This window comes from Athene cunicularia (genome assembly GCF_003259725.1).
Source record: "Athene cunicularia isolate RWA chromosome 6 unlocalized genomic scaffold, athCun1 chr6_part1, whole genome shotgun sequence".
In the NCBI taxonomy this organism is placed as follows: Eukaryota; Metazoa; Chordata; class Aves; order Strigiformes; family Strigidae; genus Athene; species Athene cunicularia.
Window position 1 is genome coordinate 11,631,429 of NW_020799105.1, and position 21,061 is coordinate 11,652,489.

The 21,061-nt window shown below is 41.8% G+C and overlaps 1 protein-coding gene across 2 annotated transcripts in view; it reads right to left on the reverse strand.

The window, feature by feature from the left end:
* Window positions 1-219: 219 nt before the first annotated feature.
* The window catches only part of BTRC (beta-transducin repeat containing E3 ubiquitin protein ligase), a 113,628-nt gene continuing 92,786 nt past the window's right edge, over window positions 220-21,061 (reverse strand). Inside the window, exons 8-16 of one of the 2 annotated variants that reach the window (XM_026851150.1) lie at window positions 17,973-18,069; window positions 16,990-17,127; window positions 16,431-16,549; window positions 13,821-14,070; window positions 13,044-13,162; window positions 8,693-8,803; window positions 8,007-8,085; window positions 4,516-4,709; window positions 220-3,498 (exon numbers count right to left, since the gene is read on the reverse strand). In XM_026851150.1, coding sequence (XP_026706951.1) covers window positions 4,548-4,709; window positions 8,007-8,085; window positions 8,693-8,803; window positions 13,044-13,162; window positions 13,821-14,070; window positions 16,431-16,549; window positions 16,990-17,127; window positions 17,973-18,069 — 1,075 coding nt within the window. In that variant the 3' untranslated portion in view covers window positions 220-3,498; window positions 4,516-4,547. The remainder of the gene's footprint in view (window positions 3,499-4,515; window positions 4,710-8,006; window positions 8,086-8,692; window positions 8,804-13,043; window positions 13,163-13,820; window positions 14,071-16,430; window positions 16,550-16,989; window positions 17,128-17,972; window positions 18,070-21,061) is intronic. The other variant, XM_026851151.1, reaches the window with a different exon arrangement.

The following is a 21,061-nucleotide window of genomic DNA, read 5'->3' on the forward strand; positions in this document are numbered from 1 at the left end:
TGCAAAGGAGTCACAAGCAGGAGATGGTGTGGCCATAACAGACTGTCCTGCTCTGAATGTCCCACACCTCCAGTACTTTCCATCCCATAGTCCAAGGGGGAAGGCTAGTGTGAGCTTCCTACTTGCGGAAGAAGAGCCAATCTCTATGCAGCAGAGGTATTTCATTTCAAAGCGATGTGCAACACTTAAAGCCCACAGACACTTCCAGCCCTTTTTTAACTCCTTTCAGCAGGCACGTTCTAGTTCTTTTCATTATAAACTCTGCAATTACTCCAACCTGGCTGAGGGATTATCCATCCAGTTCATGCTGAAACCTCTCTCTCACATGCACTCTTGCACACTCACACTCACACACATATCCTAAGGGGGGAGGGGGGGGGGGCAGAGTTTGAAAAAGCCATTTTCTTCTGACACTGGGAGATCTACTTACCAGATTGCTCCTCCCTGGGTGCACAAATAAACACCACCAAATGTCAGGCTGTGGCAGTTTCAAGTTCAAGTTAGATCAGTTAACTTCAGTTTCCTTCTTAGCTATCAGAAAATCTGTATAACTTGGGGAGCGGGGTAGGAATCCTCACCCTTCTGCACTTCCGTATGAAGTACCCAGAGTCCATTCTTGAGGGCAAGACAACATTCTCTTACCATGTACCAAAAATGGATTTCAGCTGTTGCTCACTAACTGTACCTTAAACAGCCCTATACAGCAGAGTTCAAACTATGGTACCACCTGAAGACCCAACAGTGCTTAGAAGTTACAGAATAGCAGCATAGAGCAGCAGGGCTATGACAACCAAGGACAGTCTGCAGTGGTGCTGTCTCTGTGTTTGGCCAGCCAGTCTTCTGGTTCTCCCAAATTCTCTCAACTAGCAAAATAAAATGCATCCTTGTAAGCATTGGCCACAGAGATTCAATTAAAAAATTAGGAAGTTCTGTAGCCTTCAGAGGCTGGAGTAACAGGTAATTATTTTCTACAATAACCTAAATGTAAAAGACAGTGGATGACCAAACTGAGGAAAATAACTATTAAATCTGCAGCCAAGATCATATAAACCCCTGTTGATATGCAACCATGCTGCATAACTGAACTTAAAGGAAGTGTTCAAATAACATGAAGAATAAGACTCAGAACTTCAACTCAGCAAAGCTTGGGATGTAAACTTTGATCCCCTCTGCTCCCTTGCCACTTTAGCTTTGGGACTGCAGTATGTTTGATAGTAGAGCTGCCTGAAATCCCAAACAGTGTTCCTAGACTTAAAAGTAGTGCCAAAATTGGTTCTGGATGAACTTCTTGTTCTGACTCAGAACTGTTATGACTCTGCAGAGGTAAGTCACACTGTCAGCGTTACCTGAGCAGAGTTGAGTTGTTAACGTGCTTGACTCTCTTACAGTAATAGTTCAAACAGAAACCAGGAGTGTCACCACACGCTTTGAGACACTCTTTAGAACTGATGTAGTCTTTAGGCTCAATGAAAATACAGGCAGCTGAGTGCTCAACACCACTGCCCATGTGCTTCAGGAACTGCACTAGGTACTCCCCAAGCACCAGCTTTCCTTTCTTCCATAACTCCATCACCTTCTTGTCTGTCTTAACTGTCACCAAAATGATTGAAGTCCTCTGGACTGCTCTTTGGGGACTCTTAGACCAGCTCCTTGAAAAATTTAATTGGTGGAAAAAGCGTATCCCAAGCAATTAGAAACAATGCAACTGTTTCCCCAGCAAAGTGAACTTGATGAGAATAGCTTTAAAAAATTTCCCATCTGCCAGGTTCCAAGTTTAGAGGGTGTTAACAAAGCCTGTTTAAAGCCCCTCCAGCCCAGAGACGAAAGACCCCGGTTTCCTGTTGTGGGATTGGAGCAATTGTCCACTAAGGCAGTGGGGTTATTCAAGAGCTACAGTGGAAGATCTGGGCTCAAACCTGTAATGGTCAGGAAATGATTTAAAGAGTCTTTCCTGATCTAAATGCAGGCCTGCTGCAATTCCTTCCGGCTCTGTAAATAGAGATGTTTTCTCCCAGACCCCTCTGTCTAGTTCAGTGACATGCAGAATTATTTCTCATGTCTCTCCCCTTTAGGACTATTTTTATCTTCTGAACAACAGCAATTTGCAAAAGCCTCAGCTAGAAAGCAAAGATCCAGCTCAGCTATCAGCAAAGGGGCTAACCAGCCTGTGTCCCTAAACCACAATGCAGCATGAACATAGGTTAGAGAAGCACACCAAAAGCTCTCCCTCTGAAGGTTTTCTAGCAAGGCCAGACCCAGAAATACTGCAGAACTGGCCTGAAGCCACTGCTAACTCTAAGGACTGTACTCATGGCCATACTCATTTTACCCATCTGCCATCACCATGGGACTGTGCATTTGCTCGTTCACATGAGCAAGGTCTTATTGTCATGGCCAGAGCATTTGCATAGTGTCTCTGCTCTAGGGTGGCTCGATCTTGAGAGCTCCATGAGGTTTTTCGCAGCTCCTTCTTCCAGCACCCAGCTACAGCCTCTCTGAAGGGAGAAGGAATAGAAAGAAAGCAGCAACATCCAGCTTTCCTCCCCACCCCAGCCTCAAACCTCCTCCAATTTACTAAATGATTCGTAAGCCATCAGCAAAACACTGTCTTCAGGGAGAACCGCAGAAGGAAGATGGTACAGACAATCCCTTTGCTAGTGAAATACTGCCCTGGGCCAACATTTCACCTGGGGTAGGGGGTACAGGATGTCAGCCCCAGTCCATCATGCTTGGGACTTTGGCAGAAGAGAGTTTAACTTTTCATTGACTAGCATTCCCCAGCCAAGCAGATGTTAAGGGAGACTATAATACACATCCAGCTTCCAAAGGGTTAGCATAGCAGGCAGGAGAGGAAAGAGATGGATTTGGCTCATAATAGTCAAATTTCAAGGGTCCTCTCTCCACAAAAAATAGGTCTGCAGTCAGAACAGCCAAAAGCCGCAGGGAAGTCAGGGGGGAGCTGGTCTGGCTGTTATAACTGTTTCTGTTGCTCTTCAGAGATGAATGCTTTTTCAAAGGCCTAGCGATGGATATGATTTCAGTCTGAGAGTAGCAGCCTCCTCCCCACCCACCCTCCCACCCACCCCAAAGGGACTCTCTCAGCAGGATGCACTGTGGCTATAAGTCTTCTGCTTAACAGCAAAGCAACACATTCTGGCAACATCTTAAATATATTCATAGGACATCTGTGACTGGGTTTGGAGGGGAACCAAACAGGGTAAAGGGAAGAGGAGTGAACAGGAAAAGGGGGATGAGGGAGGAAAGGGATGGAAAGGTTTAAAAATGTTAACTGTTCATGAAAGATAAAAGTCATCTTCTGATATAGCAGCACTTTAGCAGTCAGCCGCGCTGAGTAGACCCTGTCTGAGATCAACCGCATGCCAACTTTGTTCCAGAAACAAGTCTGAGAGCCTCTCTCTTCAGCAAGTGTTGGTTACGTGGATAGTTCTTTTGTCCTGGCATTGGCAGATAATTTAAATACTGCAGCTGAAATGAGTCCTGGGAACAAAAAACAGAACAAACCAAACAAACCCCATTCGTACTACAGCTTTTAATGATTTAAAAGAACATCTGATTGACCAGAGTGTTTGAGAAAAATCAAGACAACTGATGTGACAGCTCCTGAGCATCACTGCACATTTACCAAACAGACAGAATACAGGATGTGCCCCATGACAGAGCATTTTCATGAGAAAACGTCACTGTGGACACCCCCTTGCAGAAGCCTGTCAGCTCTCCTGTCATTTTTCTCAAGCTATTAACAGTAATTGTGCATGTATCCACCAAAGTGGGCAATCACGCTATCCCGCTCCACTCACATACATCAACTACAACTGACACAAACACATGAAACATTATGTCCTCCCCACCCTGTGCTGGCCAAGACAACAGGGTAAGATGATGAGCAAACCAGGCTGGATCTGATATGAACAATTTAACACTGGTGCTATGCTAGAGAGAATGAGGGCTAGGCCCTATCAGTAAATGATTTTGCACACTGATGCATTTCGATTAAATTTGCCTGGCCTTGTGCCTCAGTGTCTCCTCCCCCAGCCAAACTGTTCTCTTGAATCAGCTTGCTGCAGAGTGAGAAGACTGGTCACAACTTCAGAGGGAGGGAATAAAGCTGATGCTTCTTGGCAAAACCCTCCTGTCTGATGACAACTGCCCAGGGTCAGGCCATCTGCAGCCCCTTGTTAGGCAGCAGCTGCTCTACTCGCTCTGCAGAAACCCTTCTTCCTTCTGGACAGCAGTGAAGGCTGATTTAACTATTGATGATGATGGACAGAGGAGGAGGGGCTCTTCACAGGAACTCACAAGGTGCCACATGCCCCAAATCCTAAAATAAATCCCTGTTCTAAGGTATTAAACCCATTCCTGTCCTTTTACAAGACACCGTAATTACTGTCCAACCAAGGTGAGAAATACTGACAGACTCACTAGTTATTCAAGCAGCATGCTTGCACTACATCCAGTGTCATGTTTGAGCCTCATCTGATTTTATTTTTTTTTTACCTGTGCGAGTGTGAGGTACAGTGTAGTGTTATTTATCTTGAGATGTAGGTGTATGTTCTGGACGGGGAACGAGTGGATTCTGCTTGGGCGGCTGGGTCATTCAGAAAATCCCAGATGAGGATGGTGTCATCATGTGAGCTGCTGACGATCTGGAACTCGTCAAACTGAAGTCGAAAGACTCTTCCAGAATGCTCCTAAATTCAAGTGGGAGACACAGCATGTTACTTCACAAACTTGCTGGCACCTGGGATGGAGCAGAGAAGATGAGCTTGGGCTTGGATTCTAGTGTTAAATTAATTTCTCAGTAAACCCCACATGACACACTGTGCATCACTATTACATAGTGTAAATTAAGCCCTCTTTCAGTGTAAAGGGTTTGTCATATCTGAGTTCTTGGCTCTCAGGAAGTTTACCTTACAGTTATCTTGTTACTTCTTAAATCCCAATATTGGACACACACTGTGTAGAACAAACCAAGCTCCCTCAACCACACAATTCACTCTGGCAAGGCTGACAGAAGCACTGTCTTCCTTGTTCCATGGTGAAAGTCTTTCCTGAAATCACAGCATTCCCAGATGCAGTTAGGTTACAGGGGGAGAGATGAGAACTCTACATTCAAGACTTGGCACCACTGACACTGCTGAAGAGGAAAAAGCTTAATACTGGAGGACACTAAGGAGCCTGTTGTAAAGTCCAGTGACACAGTAATAACTCCTCTTAAGCAGTTCTAAAAATATGAACCAGAAAGGGCATTCTTTATAGGCAGTTTGCATTCTGCTCTGAGGCTGAGTGGAAATGGCATGACAATTTGGCAAGAGTTCAGACTGTAATTAACAGGAGGTAACGGCAAGATCCTGGATATCACATAGCAAATCCACTATGCTTTCCCTTTTGTGTTGCCTGTTTTTTCTTGGTGCTTACATTGCCATAAGAGTGAGCAGTAGCCTCTTCCTCGGTCAGAAGGGAACAGAAACCATGCAACAAGGATGAGCCCTATCTCTTCCATGCATATATATTTCTCTTTAGTGCTCACATGTCACAAGGGGCTTAGGGTCATGAAAAAAACACATCTTAACAAACATTTAGACAGAAGAGAATTGTTAGCTACTAAATGGAAAGCCTCTGTCTTACGGCACAGGACTAACAAAATACAGCTTGGTTTGTAAATAACAGCTGCTTTCACGTGAACCTCTGAATCTTTAACATTAACTGAAAGTATGCACACACAAAAGTTGGATTCTATTTTTAAGGTAACTTTTCAAAAAAGGTCTAATCATTGGAACCTTTACGATCTTCTAACTATGACCTGAATTTGTCTTAAAAACATCTTATGGGTTTCTGTCTTCCCACCTATTCCAAAAGAAATGTTTTTCCAGAGTCTGTGCTGTAGCATTGAAGTGAAGAAATTCTTGCTAAAAAATATCACTACAACTGTCAGATCCACTGAGGGATGGCTCACAGAGACAGTGAAAGAGGGGTGCTTCCAAAACTCCCTTTTTTCACCCAGTCACTCTGGGCTAAGTAAGGTTGCCCTAGAAGTTCCACATAGCACTTGCATTTGCTGTTGCAGTGGCAATAAGCAGAATGCACACCCTAAGCTGAGCCCATAAGGACCCAGACTCTTGTTCATAAGGAAAGCTGAACTGCGTGCTTATTCTGTGCCTGAAAAGCTTCTGTCAAATCCATGTGGCCGCTGTTCCAGCTAACGGAAGACAAAACTGGAAGAGACCTGGCATGCAGCGAGCATTTGTTATCTGCGCACTTTCCTCCTACTGTTTGAAAATTGAACACGAGCAGCAGGAGACTCACGATGTTCATTGTGTAGCCAGGTTTAATTTTGGAGGCCAAGGGAAGAGAAAAAAAAACAACAAACCCACGGGTAAGCGGGTATAAGGACGCCCTGTTGTCATAAACATGAAAAGTCCTAAAAGCACCACAACAACTTCCTCTGCCTCCCCTCTTTTGGCCCCCTCCATCGCTATCAAACAGGGATTTATGAGCATCCATGTGTTGAGATTCCTACAGTGTTTCCATCCCACCGCTTCTGATTTATAATATAATTAGCTGGGGCACTTTGGCTGTCCACTGCTGGAAAATGCAGAGGAAATCACAACAGTTAAATTAAGTCTACAGGTTACTAGGCACACATTTGTCTCAGACTGGAGCAGGAACACTACTAATACCAAGCTGAAGTCTTAGACTCTCAGGGTATGTGCTCATGGGCTCAGAGTTGTTCCTTAGTTTGGAACTGGGTGGCTGATGACAAAGGGTTTTTCTGGATTTCAGCCATGAAACTATTTGCAGTTCTATCTGGCTAACAAGAGGGCTTTTCAACATAGTACCTGCAGGCATCCAAGGCTCTCACAGACTCTTATTCTGCAGCTTATGGTCCAAATACATGATTGGAAAAGAGTTAGCACAGCTTAATGATCTACTGCCTGTCAGCTGAGTCACAGTAACCCTTACAGCCTGAACCAAATGTGAAGTAAAATACTTTAGTGAAATCTAGAGCAACAATAGCGATTCAGGTGGTCGATGAATGTGCAGAAGGTCAGCCAGCACAGCTCAGCTGGTGAGAGGTAACCGCACTTTCAGAGAATCAGACAGCCTTGGTATGATCTTGGTTTAGAGAACAGACTACAGTCACATGTCACAGCAGGAAATGGTCTAACGTATACCAACCCAAACACTTCTTAGCTAAAATATAAATATGTTTAAGTACTTCTTTTTCAGTGAGAATTTGGTACTAGATTGAAATCTTCCTTTATCTCCAGAAACAGTGCAAGTTTTTTGGGGTGAATGTGATGGAGGAATGTTTATAGGAACCATCCCATGGCCTTGGCTGTACTGGCATTTTTCTCACAACTTTCCCACATTATTATAAGACCAGTGCAGAGTCACTGTTAAGCATGACTGTGAATGTTGTTAACACTCACACAATGACATTTTAACCATCATCAGACCTGCACTAAATACCAATGGATGGCATGAAAGTAGTCGCTGCTGTTTAAGGACAAGGCAATTTCACTGTCTGTTCCAGTCCTTACCTGCTTTTTTCTTAAACATCCAAAAGCCAGTTAAAAGCAACCCCAAGGGTGTTTTTGTTCTTGTTCCTCAAATTTGGAATGTACTACTTTTCTTTAAGAAATTTCATGTCAACAATTCAGACAACTTAATACTACATCATCAGGTACACACTGGCACATGGATTCCAAGAACAGAAGTCTCAAAAATGGATTTAGCTATTAATCTCAAAACACAGAACTGTTAAAACAAAGTGAGTGAAAACTCCACAAGTTCTAACTTTCAGTGCTTTATAACTTGCAACATTAAAAAAAAAAGCTGAACACTAAAAAAAGATAGACCCCTAGAAATGATTTCTAGATCCTGTAGGACGGGACTAAGCTAACTTCAGTTTTTATGGCTCAAGATAGCCCTGATCAAGCACACTCTTCTGTCTCTTGCCTACCATCCCTACCAGAAGCTCTTACCACAAGGGTTCGCAAGCAGAGGGTCCCTGCTGGAGCACGAGGGTCCAAAGCAGCCACAAGATCCCATACTTTAATTTTCCTAGTAGCAAAAAAATAGATAAACACCATGGCTCTGTTAAAGACAAAAGAGCAAGGGCTCACAGAAGAAAATTAACTATTAGTACAGCTTAGCTAATACACCAGTTCAAGGAAAATTACAGCAATCCTTCTGCTCCTGAAGACCAGGTTCTTGCATTTCCCCTTTGTAAAGTTTACAGAGCTTAATGGGAGAAAAAAATATGTTGTCAACAAAGAAAAACACATAAAAAGCAGGTGGTAACAACTAACAAAAACATGTGGGAGTGCAGACACCTAGTCTGTAATAGCAAATATCCAGAAGACATAACCACAGATGGGAAAGAGTGTTCTTACCAGTGGTTCAGTTAGAAGAGGTTTCAGGTTGAGTTGGTCAGATATTCCTACAAGTTAAAGAACTGAACCACACACATCAAATCACACTGACTTATTTCAAAAGAAGAAAAAAAGATATACTTTGCAGCATGGCCCTGATTTACTGGCCTTGAAAATGTCTTCTTGGTATGACAGACGAGGAGAGTATTATTTATAAGGAGGATACAGCAAAGTGGGACGTGAGACACTGATACAGACAGGAAGATGCAAGGTATTGACTGCACTGACAGGCTCACCCATCATATGCCCCACTGACTATCCTCTTGTTATCAAAGCGTATGCATCTCACCAACTCTTCATGGCCTTCTAGTACTCGTAAACATGCCCCACACTCGATATCCCACAGTCTGGAAGAGAGTACAGAGAAGCACTAAGAATTTTTTAATATCTGATCATTGTAACTAAACATTTGCTTGTAGTTAATGGGAACTTGGAAATAAAGATTATGATGGAACAACACAGAAGAAACAAACTACATTCATCACTCCTTTTCCTGCTGTTAAGGGATGAATGCTTTTCAACATGACCCTGTTATGTTACAGTATCACATGGGAAATGAGTCAGAGATCCAAAAATTTTAAGACCAGCTGTGTCTAGTATCTACTGCTCTAGTAACACAGGGTATTTCCCAGTTATCTTCACAGTGAGCCTCATAACTTTATTTTACTGAAATTGTTTTTTCATAGAAGTATCCTGCCTTGATTTTGAGATGTTAAGAGAGGGAGATTTACCAATCCCCTTGGGAGTTTGTTCCAAGGTAAGATCACCTTCAAAGGGCAGGTGCCCCTTTCCGTATCCCTACATGCCTATTTCTGATTTCAAGACTACCATCAGACAAATTAAGAAATCAATACAGTGGTGAAAGGTACAAGAATTAACAAACCCTTTTTTATTTGTCACTTTTCCCACTGAAGATATGTTTACTCTGCAATCTAGGCACCTTATGCATAAGGTAAAATGGGCATTCTGTGTTTATTGTAATGCATTTTCTACTTGCTCTCAAATAATTCCTGTGGCTCTCTGCTGTTTCTAATAATCCAATGTTTTAAAAAAGTTCTGGCACCAAACCCAGTACATTCTATCCCAGTATGAGACTCAGCAATGTGTTATTCTCTCAACTGTAAATATCCCAGAGTTTTGGGGGTTGTGAAGGATTTTTAGCATGGAGAATAAATTAAAATACATTAATTTGTACACTTGCATACTACTTTGAAAAATATTTAAGAAATGCTTGAAACAGTTACAAAGCAAGTCTATTTACTTTCCATACTTTTGTCAGCTCTTTGACATGACTCCCAATTACCACGGATAAAGAAAGATTATTTGCCTACAAGAACTGAAATTCTTTGACATATATTATCTAGACATGTTACACCTCTGGCCGAGATGCACTCTGCTCACAGAGGAAGCTTTTAATAGCAGTATCTGCTGCGGCTCCGTGACACACAGCTCAAAGTAGCAGTCACAAATGTCCTTAAATGGTCATTCAATTTATGTTCAGACTGACATGAACTTCACAGTAGTGAGAAATATGGGTGGTTTGTGTAATTTCTCTGGATGACACATCTTGAAGCAGCACAGCTGCTAAAGGGTCAGGTCACTTTTCTTTGAGAGACAGACAAAGAAAGAGAGAAGCTGTCTCCACATATTTTACTCCTGAGGTCTCCTGGGGAATAATCCAAATCCAGTGGATCTCTGCCCAAGGTTGGTGGATAATGGTTGCAGCTGTCCTGTCACGACACCCTGATCTCACTTCAGGCAAAAGAGGAATGAACAGAACTCTTTCGTCACTGGGAAAGGATTTGTCTATGCACATGTTTGAGGCCAATGAGGAGCACAAGGCTATTCTTTGATCCATGAAGTTGATAATTCAGGGATATGTGAAGATCCCAATAATTTTCACATAAGTACCAGCACACCAGTCAAGGTCAGAGCAAGCATCTCCATAGCATAGGTCAGCCAAGGGCACTCTGGCTGGTCCGAGAGCATTAAGTCTCTCAGGGACTGTAAACAGGATAGAGAATGCCAGAAATGAACTGGTGCAGAAAGGTTTAAAGAACAATCTTGTGCCAGGAACTTTTGTGCCATGTGTTTCCATTCCTTGCCATCAATCCCGAGATTGCCAGCAGCCCTAGGAGGCCGCATCACACTAATTCAGGCCTGTATTTTCAGGTCCCAGTTTGAGGCTTTACCAGAATCTGAATGAGATTAGAAGAGATGATCATGTTCCTAGCCACGTGGGGAATGGGCCTTCATGTACAAAAGGAATAACTGCTATGTAAGAGCAGAACCTCCTAGCAGAATTGGTGCCAAGGGTACCTTCCAGATTTGATAACCTTCTCAAATTTCTACTTTAAAAGGTCAAAAGACTAAATAGTAAGAGAACTACTCTTAAGGCTTGAGAACTAACTAAAAAGTTCACTACAAAGTGTACACAGTCAAAAACACTACCAGTCTTCCTCCTACAGCTCTGGCAGAACTCCTGAAGGTAGAGCAAGGTCTACAAATATCTCAGCCTTTAATTCACTTGAAGTCCTGGCAGAGCTGCAAGACGTACAGAAGGCAGGTGAGCCTGAATCCCCATCTTCTAGAGAGAATGCTGTTTATCTAAACAGTCCAATACCATATCCCCACGTGTGCACACACTGGATGTTGAATACACACATATAAATCAACCACTCTTTAAAAATTAACCCAAGATGATGTAGTCTGATTCTATTTTCTTGCTCCAAATTCTCCCTTTTAAAATTTTTTTCTCTACCACGCTTGTTTGCAGCAATTAAGAACTTTGGCCCTAGAGGCTAAGATACTGAAGTGATTGGATTAAACTTGATGGATCAGTTTCTACCAGACGGAAATCAGCACAATTATAGTGATGCCTGTGTAGCTGTGTTCTCTTACACTGGTGAAAGTTTTCACCTAAACCAAAACCTAAATCATTTTTATACATGGAGTCTCTCTACAGAAGAAAGATATTGATTTCTCAGCTACTTCACATGTCCTTACGTTTGCAGTTGCAGAACTAGAAATCAGAGTTCTCTTTTGGAAAAAAGTTTTCCTGCAACTGAGGAATGACAATCTTCAAATTCCGTATCATGAGGCAGCCTCCACTTAAGGCCAACACACAACATCTGGCATTTTACAGTGGATTAAAATCAAACATATAAAGCACTAAACCACCCACAAAGATGACTTAGTAATCTGCCCTTTCTTAATCACCTTCCACTGATTTGTGCCCTCTGCTAATGGCTGGGAGAAAACAATGTGATCAGGTAAGCCTTGTGCCTTCTCCTCACACAGCTGACAAACTTGACTTCTATTAAGATTCACTGCCAACATTCCTGAAATTCTAACACAATTTATCTGTCAACTAGGGATTTTGTCCAATGTAAGCATAAAAGTAACTGTATTCCTCTTTAGCATTATCACTATCTTGACATTTATTGTTATTAGCAAGCCATATTTTAGATCCTTCCCTAACTGCTGCAATATTTAACTATTTCCTACTCTAATTCTGAGACCAAGTTTCGTAGTACAATTGCAGAGGTTTTGGGTTTTTTTCTATTTTTCTATTTGCAGGAGTTCTCACCATGTGTAAGTGTTGCTACAATGCCTGTAATACTTTTTCCCATGATTAAGAGGCAGAAGTTCTAGCTCTCTTGGTCATGTCTCAGACAGTCCTACACCAAAATCTGGCACAATGACCTGGTGATGTCAACCAAAGGACCACTATTTTCCTACAGAATGCAAAGCAGGAAGGCAGTGCATTGTAAGCAAAGTCCACAGGCAAACAGTAGTGTGAATCCTTCTCACTGAGGAGAAATTATTACTGACATGCAAAGTGAAGGGTTTCTGCTTGCACTGTCCAGCTTTCAAGTTTTATCAGAAGGCAGACAAATATTTAAAACAAAGGCAAAAGGGAGGTTGCTTTTACTCCTGCTTGCACCACAGAGCCATTTCCCTATGTCACATACACTACTACTCAAGTTTGTTCCATACACCCTGAGATTAGTAGTACATCCCTCTACCAGCAGCTACAGGATATGGGGAGAAATCCTGGCTCATGGTACCAGAAGGAGTTAAATCACAGATTGCAAGCAGGGCAGCTGGAGAAGTGCAAAAGGGAGCAAACTGAACTTCATGCTCTAAACCAGCTGTTCCAAACTTAACCAGGTGCCAAGTACCACAAGAAGAGTTTGGCGAGAGCCCAGGAGGATTTCTGCAGAGGATTAAATGCCTCTTACTGCAAATCTGACCCCTTTAACTAGACACATAGCCCAATTAAAATATCACAAGAGGACATCACAGAAAGTGGCACTTGTCAGCTCCTTCATACACCAGAGTTGTCAGAGCAATGCAACTTGTTGATTAGTATGGGACTCTTGAGATACAGAGGATGAAAGACAACAGAGTAAAACAGGCTTCTAATATCTCTTTGCAGTAGTTCCCAATGTTTTTTACCAAAGAAAGCATCTTTCAAAAATGACAAGGGTACAGAGCAGTTCGGTTGCCTAACCTCTGGACATCCCAGGGAATTAGAGACAATGTGCTTGCACAGAACTCTGCAACGGGGAGTGTGTCTCTCACCTGATAGTATTATCTGAAGAGCCGCTCACTACTAGCCTGTCTCTGTACTGCAGACATGCAATGCCTCGTTTGTGGCCATTTAAGGTGCGCACAAATTCGCAGGTACTAGTGTTCCATACCTGTGACGGGAAGCAGGGAGGGAACCACACAGAGACAAAATTATTAAGATGATACTAACAAAAGCTGGTATCTGTATGATATATAGGTGCATCCAGAACGTTCTTAATTGAAGATGCTATCCTTAAGACTGGGAAAATTACTTGTGACTATAGTCTGCAGCTTTTAGCACTGCACTCACAAGATTTTTGCCACACATGAGAATCAATTTCCAGAATCAAGTTTTAGCACTCTCAGGCTATGATTTAGCCTACACAGGATCTTGATTTTTCTCAGTTTTAATGCCGCAGGCTGGGATCATAGCAGTAACACTTCAGTGACTCGTATCCATTCACCTTCACTTTTGCCCCTATTCTGCCCTCTGACAACTGTTCAAATGACTGATGTTGAAACAGATTATGGAAGTGGTCAAGTTGAAAAAGGAGACAGAAGAAAAAATTCCTTTTTCAACTGCATCTGTACCTGAATCTGATTTTCCATACAGTTCTGTAAAGTTATGCAAGCTCAACAGAGGAGGGATGAATGGAAATAAGCAGCAGGAAGATCTTCTAAAGGAAGATCTGTGTAATAACTGCCAAGGATAATCTTCCCTGTCTGGTCACTGTTCTTGGTTATTAAATACGCCAGTGCTGCAAATAAAAAGCCTCTGAAACACCTCACCTTTATAGTTCTGTCACCTGATGCTGATACAATGTACTTGTCATCAAAGTCCACCACGTTGACAGCAGCTCGGTGCCCTACTAGTACCCTCCTCAGGGTGATGTCTGTTGGTGAAGCCATGTCCCACACAGCAATGGAACGGTCTTTGGAACATGTCACCATCATGCCGTTATTGAAGCGGAGGTGCAGTACTGCTTCACAGTGGTGAATCAGTGTATTCAGCATCTCACCTGCATTCACGTCCCACACCCTGCAGTTTCAAATTTCAAACCAAAGAGAGTTAAAAAACAGCACAGTGGATTTTCTGTAGGGTGAGAGGGGGACAGGAAGAGGTAATTGACTCTCTAGCAATATTAGAGAAGCGAACATTGCAAGTTATATCTACACCTATTAAATAATTCATTAAAAGATGTATAATATAAACCTGTTGATTATGCATACATTGAGACAGTCCAGCAGTCAAAACCTCTGCAATGCAGTTAGCACCATAAAAATAACCCAGCCAGGAAAAAGCGTCCTTTAATTAAGGGAATTTAGTGCTGAGGAAAGGTATGAGATTGATGGCCTTATAGACTGATGTTTCCTGGTCCTGTCAGTCTACCACACACTCCACTTCCAGTCAATGAGTACTTAATCATGACCTGTGGAAAAGCAAGTTCAGTGACTTGTTTAATTTTGACCTCTCTCACAGGACTATCAATTCAAAGGATAATTTATACAGAAGCAGAAGACAAGATAATGCTTTTCAAACAAAGGTAAGTAATTCCCACAAGTTGCACCACGAATTGCATTTACCCTGCAGTGCATCTGGTACACAGCTACATTCCAGGAATGTGCTGAATACCCAAATTAAGAAAGAACATTTATGTCAATTTAATGTTATTGGAACCAAATGTTTCAGCTGAAAGATAATTAAAGAAGAAAGTTAGACAAAGGCTTCATACAGAACTTCTAGGACTTGAAGATATTAAGCCTTAAAAGTCTTTCTTTTAGGCTACTCCATTGGCAAACTTCTTCTACCCTCCATAAAGAGATTTACTTTGGCATTATCACACCTGTACCCCAGATACACTATGTGAGAGCAGAAAATAGCTGTATCATCAAGCACATCAGACATTGCAGAAGTTAAAACTTTCCTCTGCCAACGAGGTGAGCAGTAAGAAAAGACAAGATGTCAGAAAGGCTTCTAATGTCTTATTTCCTAACTTATGGAGGCTGAAGTGCATCAACTTACGGCCTATAAATGAGAAAGAAAACTACATTCCAAATACAAAATGCAAAGAAGAAAAACCCACAGACTAAAGACCTGAGCCATTAACACATGAGCAGTTTTCATATACGGTTGCCAAACTGAACAGGAGCTGGAGACCTACTGACTTCTTTGGACAAGCGCATCCCTGAGATCTCAGAAGCATTAAGAGCCCATCTGTACTGTCTATTGGACGAAGCCCCTCTTCCTGAGGAGACCCAAGGATAAAAGTGATGCATTCTATGTGCCTCTGGGGTCTGCACAAACATTTATAGATACAGTGGGAAACAAAGTATTTCTGGGCAAGTAGCCAGTCTGCAATTTAGTCTGCCTGGCCTGATATGGAAGATGATAGTGCTTTTTACAGAATTCAGCCTCTCCTTTTGTGATATGTTTAGCACAGTGCAGTTCCCACACCATCTCCGGGCAAGTGGTGTTGCTGGAATTCCAGATTCCTACCAATGACAGGACCCCAAAATCTAGCAGCAACACAAGACCGCATGCATCACATGTCCGGAATAAATTTAATGGTTATTAGCCACCATCAGCGATAGTTTACATGCAAGCACAGTGATAACCATGAGGAGCTTGCAGCCATAGGAACACATGCTAGTAGCAGAAAAGGCCACTGACACAGCTTTTTGTTGTCTGTAACTTCACTGCATGGCCATTGTTTGTACTCTGGCAAGAAGAGAACATGTAACAACATGGAGAAGACAGACTTGCTTCTTCACACCCAAGTTCATATTGCAATTTACTAACTCATATGTGTGTGTATTTATACTGCAGGTCTTAGACTTTCTGGGATCCTGTAATATGTCTAGTGTACTTCACATTCACACAACATGCACCACAAGTGCTGACTTGAGGTGTCCAGACTTTTGCTGGGGACTGCAAGGAACACAAAGTTAGAAAGACTGCATGAAAAGAAACACCATGCTGAAATTTAATTAAAAGTCACAGGAGATGTAGTCATACATTTTTTGTTAAAATTAAGTGACAGTAGATGACTAAACCTTCAAACTTGCTTTGAAAACTTCAACCAACTTTTAAAAAGTTATTCTCAGGGAGAATTTAAAACATTCTCAGGGTCTGTCAAAACATGCAAAACCTCAGTGAAATGCCACATGGCCTTCCTAAGTCATCCTGACCTTGACTGACCTTTGCTTAGGTTCTCATTTCTCCTTGACAGCCATTTGCATGAACATCTGATAAACAAGGAGAGTACACTCCTCAACAAATATGCTGAACTACTTCACAGAACCAACAGAACAGTACATATTTAAGAAATTACCATTTCAGCAGCTTGCAAGGCTAAAATCTTAGAGGCAAACAGAAAGCTCCAAATCATGAGCACACACCTGACTGTTGAGTCCGAAGATCCAGTAATGATCACCCGTTCATCATACTGGAGGCACAGGACAGAACCCGTGTGTCCGGTGAGAATGCGCTTGCATTCCAATGTATTCTTATCCCAGATCTGAGAGCAAACATTCAAAACCAGACAGTTCAGTAAGGTTTTCATCTTTCAGTACTTACTGGTTTGACTGGTCTGTTTTTTACTATAAACACATGATCCACAGTGCAGTCAGAACATCTTTAGTGGCATCTGTAGAGTCTTCTACAGGCTCTTTGGTGCAATACATTAACATCTTTGATATTACTGGCTTTACTATGAACATTGGTTTTACCCTTCTCACCAGGGTACAGTAATTACGTAGTCTGTAATTACTGATGGATAAAAACCCTGCTAGTGAACTGTTTGTAAGGAAATAGGGTCTCTCTTGCCAGACAAAAGAGGCATACATGCCGTGCAGGTGTGAGATAAGGGAAGGAGAAGGCTAGGTGTCACTGAAATTAGGACACATTTATGGCACAGACACTGCATGCCATTAGTATGCCATTCTGGAGCATTCTCACCTTAATAGTATTGTCTCGTAGGCCACTTACTATCTTCTGATCATCATACTGTAAACAATAAACCCCTTTGCTTGTCTCACTTCGGCAGTGGATCCTCTGTAAACTGTGTCTTCCACACCTCCAGTTTGACTCTATTGTCTTGAGGAAAAACAGGAGACAAAAGAGAAGTAAAAATAAAGAACAGAAATATAGAAATATCTCCCCTTTTTTTTTGTCTGTCTAAGACAGCAGATACTTTTCTTCACACTTTGTCCTGCATCAGGCCCATATAATGATATTACTGCCTTCTAGCAGAAGTAACACACATAATAAAACCAATTAAAAAGACAAAAGCCTGTAAAATATATTGTGACTAAACTTGTCTGTGTTATCTGGAATGGTGAAGAAGTGACCTAAAAGCTTTTCTCTATTGCAAACTTTTAACCCGTTATGACTCAACAACTAGACTAAAGAGAAAGTCTCAGCTGAGCTCTAGCTAAGTGCTTGTACAAACTTGTCACAACAGTGTCTGAGCACTGCTTTTCCTATTAGGAAACTACCAGAACATGGCATTTTGCTCACACTACATGCAAGACAACCATGCTCAGTTGCCTCCCGTTTCCCTGGGTCTTAGGATATCTTTAACAATGCCCTTTTCTCCCTGGCTCAGTTCTTATGTCCCCATAGCATCTTATTAGGTCTCATCTGCACTGGGTGGAGCAAATTGTGCTGCTGTGACATCTGACATGCAAGGTGTAGAGAGACTCCATCTGTGAACAGCTCACTGAACAATCCAACTCATCTTCTGCCTAAAGGAGCAGTGAAGCTTTGGACCTTACATAACTATCCCAGATCTACTATCTCCAGACAAATACAGACACATCAGATCTAATGAAATATTTAATTAGAACAAAATATTGTCAGAATTTCAACACCATGGATAAATCAGGGAGATTTAAAAAAACTGCAACCAAACATCACCACATCTGAAAGCTGTTTCTTACCTCTATGTCCTGTATAATTTTAGGGTAAAGTGCTCTGTAGAAGGAGTTGGGTGGTGCAGTCCCATCAGGAGGTTTATTTTTAAATAGATATTGTCCCCTGGAAGACAAAAAACACTCCCATTGAACGCAAATCATGTTTCAGCTTTTGGAGAAAGAACCTCCTGGCATTTTACAAATGGGGAACCACTGCTGAAAAGCACAGACAGATTCATATTCAGATTTAATTTACTCAGTAAGATGAGGTGGTTCCTTGTTTGTTTGATTGCATTTTGACACTGAAATACACATGAAAAATATGTGCCTAGTCACTCAGGGGAGGGAAATATATTATCTATTATGGATGTGAGCCTACTCAACTCAATAGGAGGTGAGAGTGGCTCATGCCTGCCACATACCCATATCAGAGGTCACCTTTAAAATAAAGTGCATAAAGAATGTGAAAGAAGCCAAGGAACCCTCAAAGTCACTATGCATTCAAGGTTAGATTTTATCTGCATTAGCAGGAACAGTATCAGTTTTGGTACATGGACATTTTATTTCTACTACTATATTTTGGTAAGCAACACTTCATCTGTGGTGCCTCCCTCATTTCAACACTGATTTGGAATACTCATATCCCAAGCTAGATTTTTGCTACAAAAAAAATCTGTAAACGGCAATCACTACCTGCTGTGTAAAAAACTTTAATTCCTCATCCTGAAGTTAAGAAGCCACCAAACACGGTGTGGAAGCTAGTAAACCCCACCATGGGCGTACTAACTGCTGTTCTGCCTGGCAACATGCCTCACAAAATGGAGAGAGGCACAAATGCCTCCGAGTGTAATCCTGGCATCAGAGGCACAGAGTCTACACTGGGCCAGCTCTCCACTTCTCCCTCCCTTGCTCCATTATGGCATAATTAATTGTTCAATACTTCCTTGCACATTTCTTTCTTGTCCTTTCCATACAGTATACCTTGAAACTCATTTGAGATTGTACATCAGCTGCTCTGATGTACATGAACTAGGGAAATCACAACAATGAACTGAAATTTTTAGGTTACACAGTGGTAATGAACTAGAGGATTGAACAAACAAAATAAAAAATGCTCAAGAAAAGGCCTTTTGATAATTCTTTAAATAAAGTATTTTAAGTACAACTTGAGAGAAAGGTGCTTCCCACTTTGGACAGAGCAATCATCTGAGTCTTCTAATACAGTGACAAGCAGCCACTCACATGGGGACAAACACATGTGAAGAAGGGACACATGAATGCAGGCTAACCTCTAACTAGATGGCAGCCTATTTACTGTGATCCAGTCTAGAAGTGCATACAAGAAAATAAAAATTATTGGGCCAGGGAGACAAAAAACACTTGGAGATACATAGAATACCTAGGACACATCCTGGAAGACTTGGGATAGGTCTACGACAATCTGTACACAAGCCTGAAAACCTGCCTATTCTTTCAAGCTTTACTAGCTGATCTGATACAAGGTCTTGTTGCTACCTGTAACACCTGCCTTGCTGCATAGAGAGTCACTTGTTTACAGTTCAGCTAAAGGATTGCTTGGAACTCCCACAGCATCCCAGTGGATGTTGTGCTGTGGCTCTAGGATAAAAGGAATTATTGTTTGCAGGTTTTGATGACCAGCCAATTCTATCAAGTATTCAGATGGACACAATCATGCCCAGACTTTGGGCTTCTGTTTTATATTTCTCTAAATCTGTGTAACCCTAACTACTCACAGACAAGCTGTTAGTGAAGGCCACCGTGCTGCAGAACTGGGTGTTTCTGTTGTAAACTATGAGCTGCAAATGCTGAAATCAGGCAGCCCATGTGCAAAGTGAGGAGCTGTAAGCAAATAACAGCAGTCATTTATCATTCTGAAATGTCCAGTTAGTCACCTCCTTGTGCCATGCACAGCGTTAGCATTGATTACAAGCTATAAAGCTCTATATGACAGAGATGCAATTACACTGGACGTTTCTTGTCTGCCTCTCTTAACCACCCCACCATGCCTGCAGTTTTGTCTTCTAGAGCTCATCAGAGGGCAATCTGAAAGACAAGGCACAACTTGCTCCTGCTGTATCAAAGCAACCTCCAGGACACAGTGTAAACCTGAAGAAGAGGTGCAGTAAGAAGGGTGCGACTGTCCTCCAAGATAAGAAGCAGGATTTTGCAACTGTTTTTTAGAAATGTCACATGTCTGTATGACTAGTACTTGCTGCTGAAGTTATTTCTAAAATCTGGAAGGAGTAACTTGAGAACTATAAGCTATGATCTCTGACAAGATGTAAAGAATAGGTAAAGTTCCACAGAACAGGAAAAAGACAAATAGAGCTCTTGCATTTAAAAAAAAGGGAAGAAGGTCCACCAAGGAAATGGTGGACTGACCAACTCAACTTTTGACCGCTTAGCAGTTCTAGAGCACAAAATCAGATGAGTGCCTAGAAGATGACAAGGTGACAACAGGCAACACTGATCAATCCAGAATACGCTGTGTCAAACTGACCTTACTTCTTCTCATGACTTAGCAGGAGAAGTATAATCTTGGAAGAGCTCAAGGGTAGACACACAAATGGCTGGAAAGCAGAGTTTACCAATGGTGCACTGTCAAACAGGATGGCAACTGGGATCTTGTCCTAGATGTGTCATTACTGAGCATCTTCATTAATGACAATGAATGGAACAGAGAATGCATTTTTTACCTGGCCAGTGATACTAAAACTGGTAGAAGCTACAAGCACTTTGGAGGACAAGATTAAACTCATAATGCTCTTGACAAAATAGAGAAATATCAAACAATAAATAGAATCTAATTCAATAAGGGCAAGTGCTAAGTTCACATAAACATGCAAGATGAGGAATAATGGCTAAGTAGAACTTCCACAAAAAGGGTAATTAATTTTATAACATTATTATACCCCTGTTAAAAAAAAAAAAAAAAGCAGCACATGTTCTACTGGAAAGCATAAAATGAAGTGTCCTCCATACAACATGTAAAGCAATGATTCACACACCACCAAACTCTGGTGATGCCTCTGCAGAAGTAACACACCCAGCTGATTACACCATCCTCCAACAATGGAGTAGAGTAATTGGAGAAA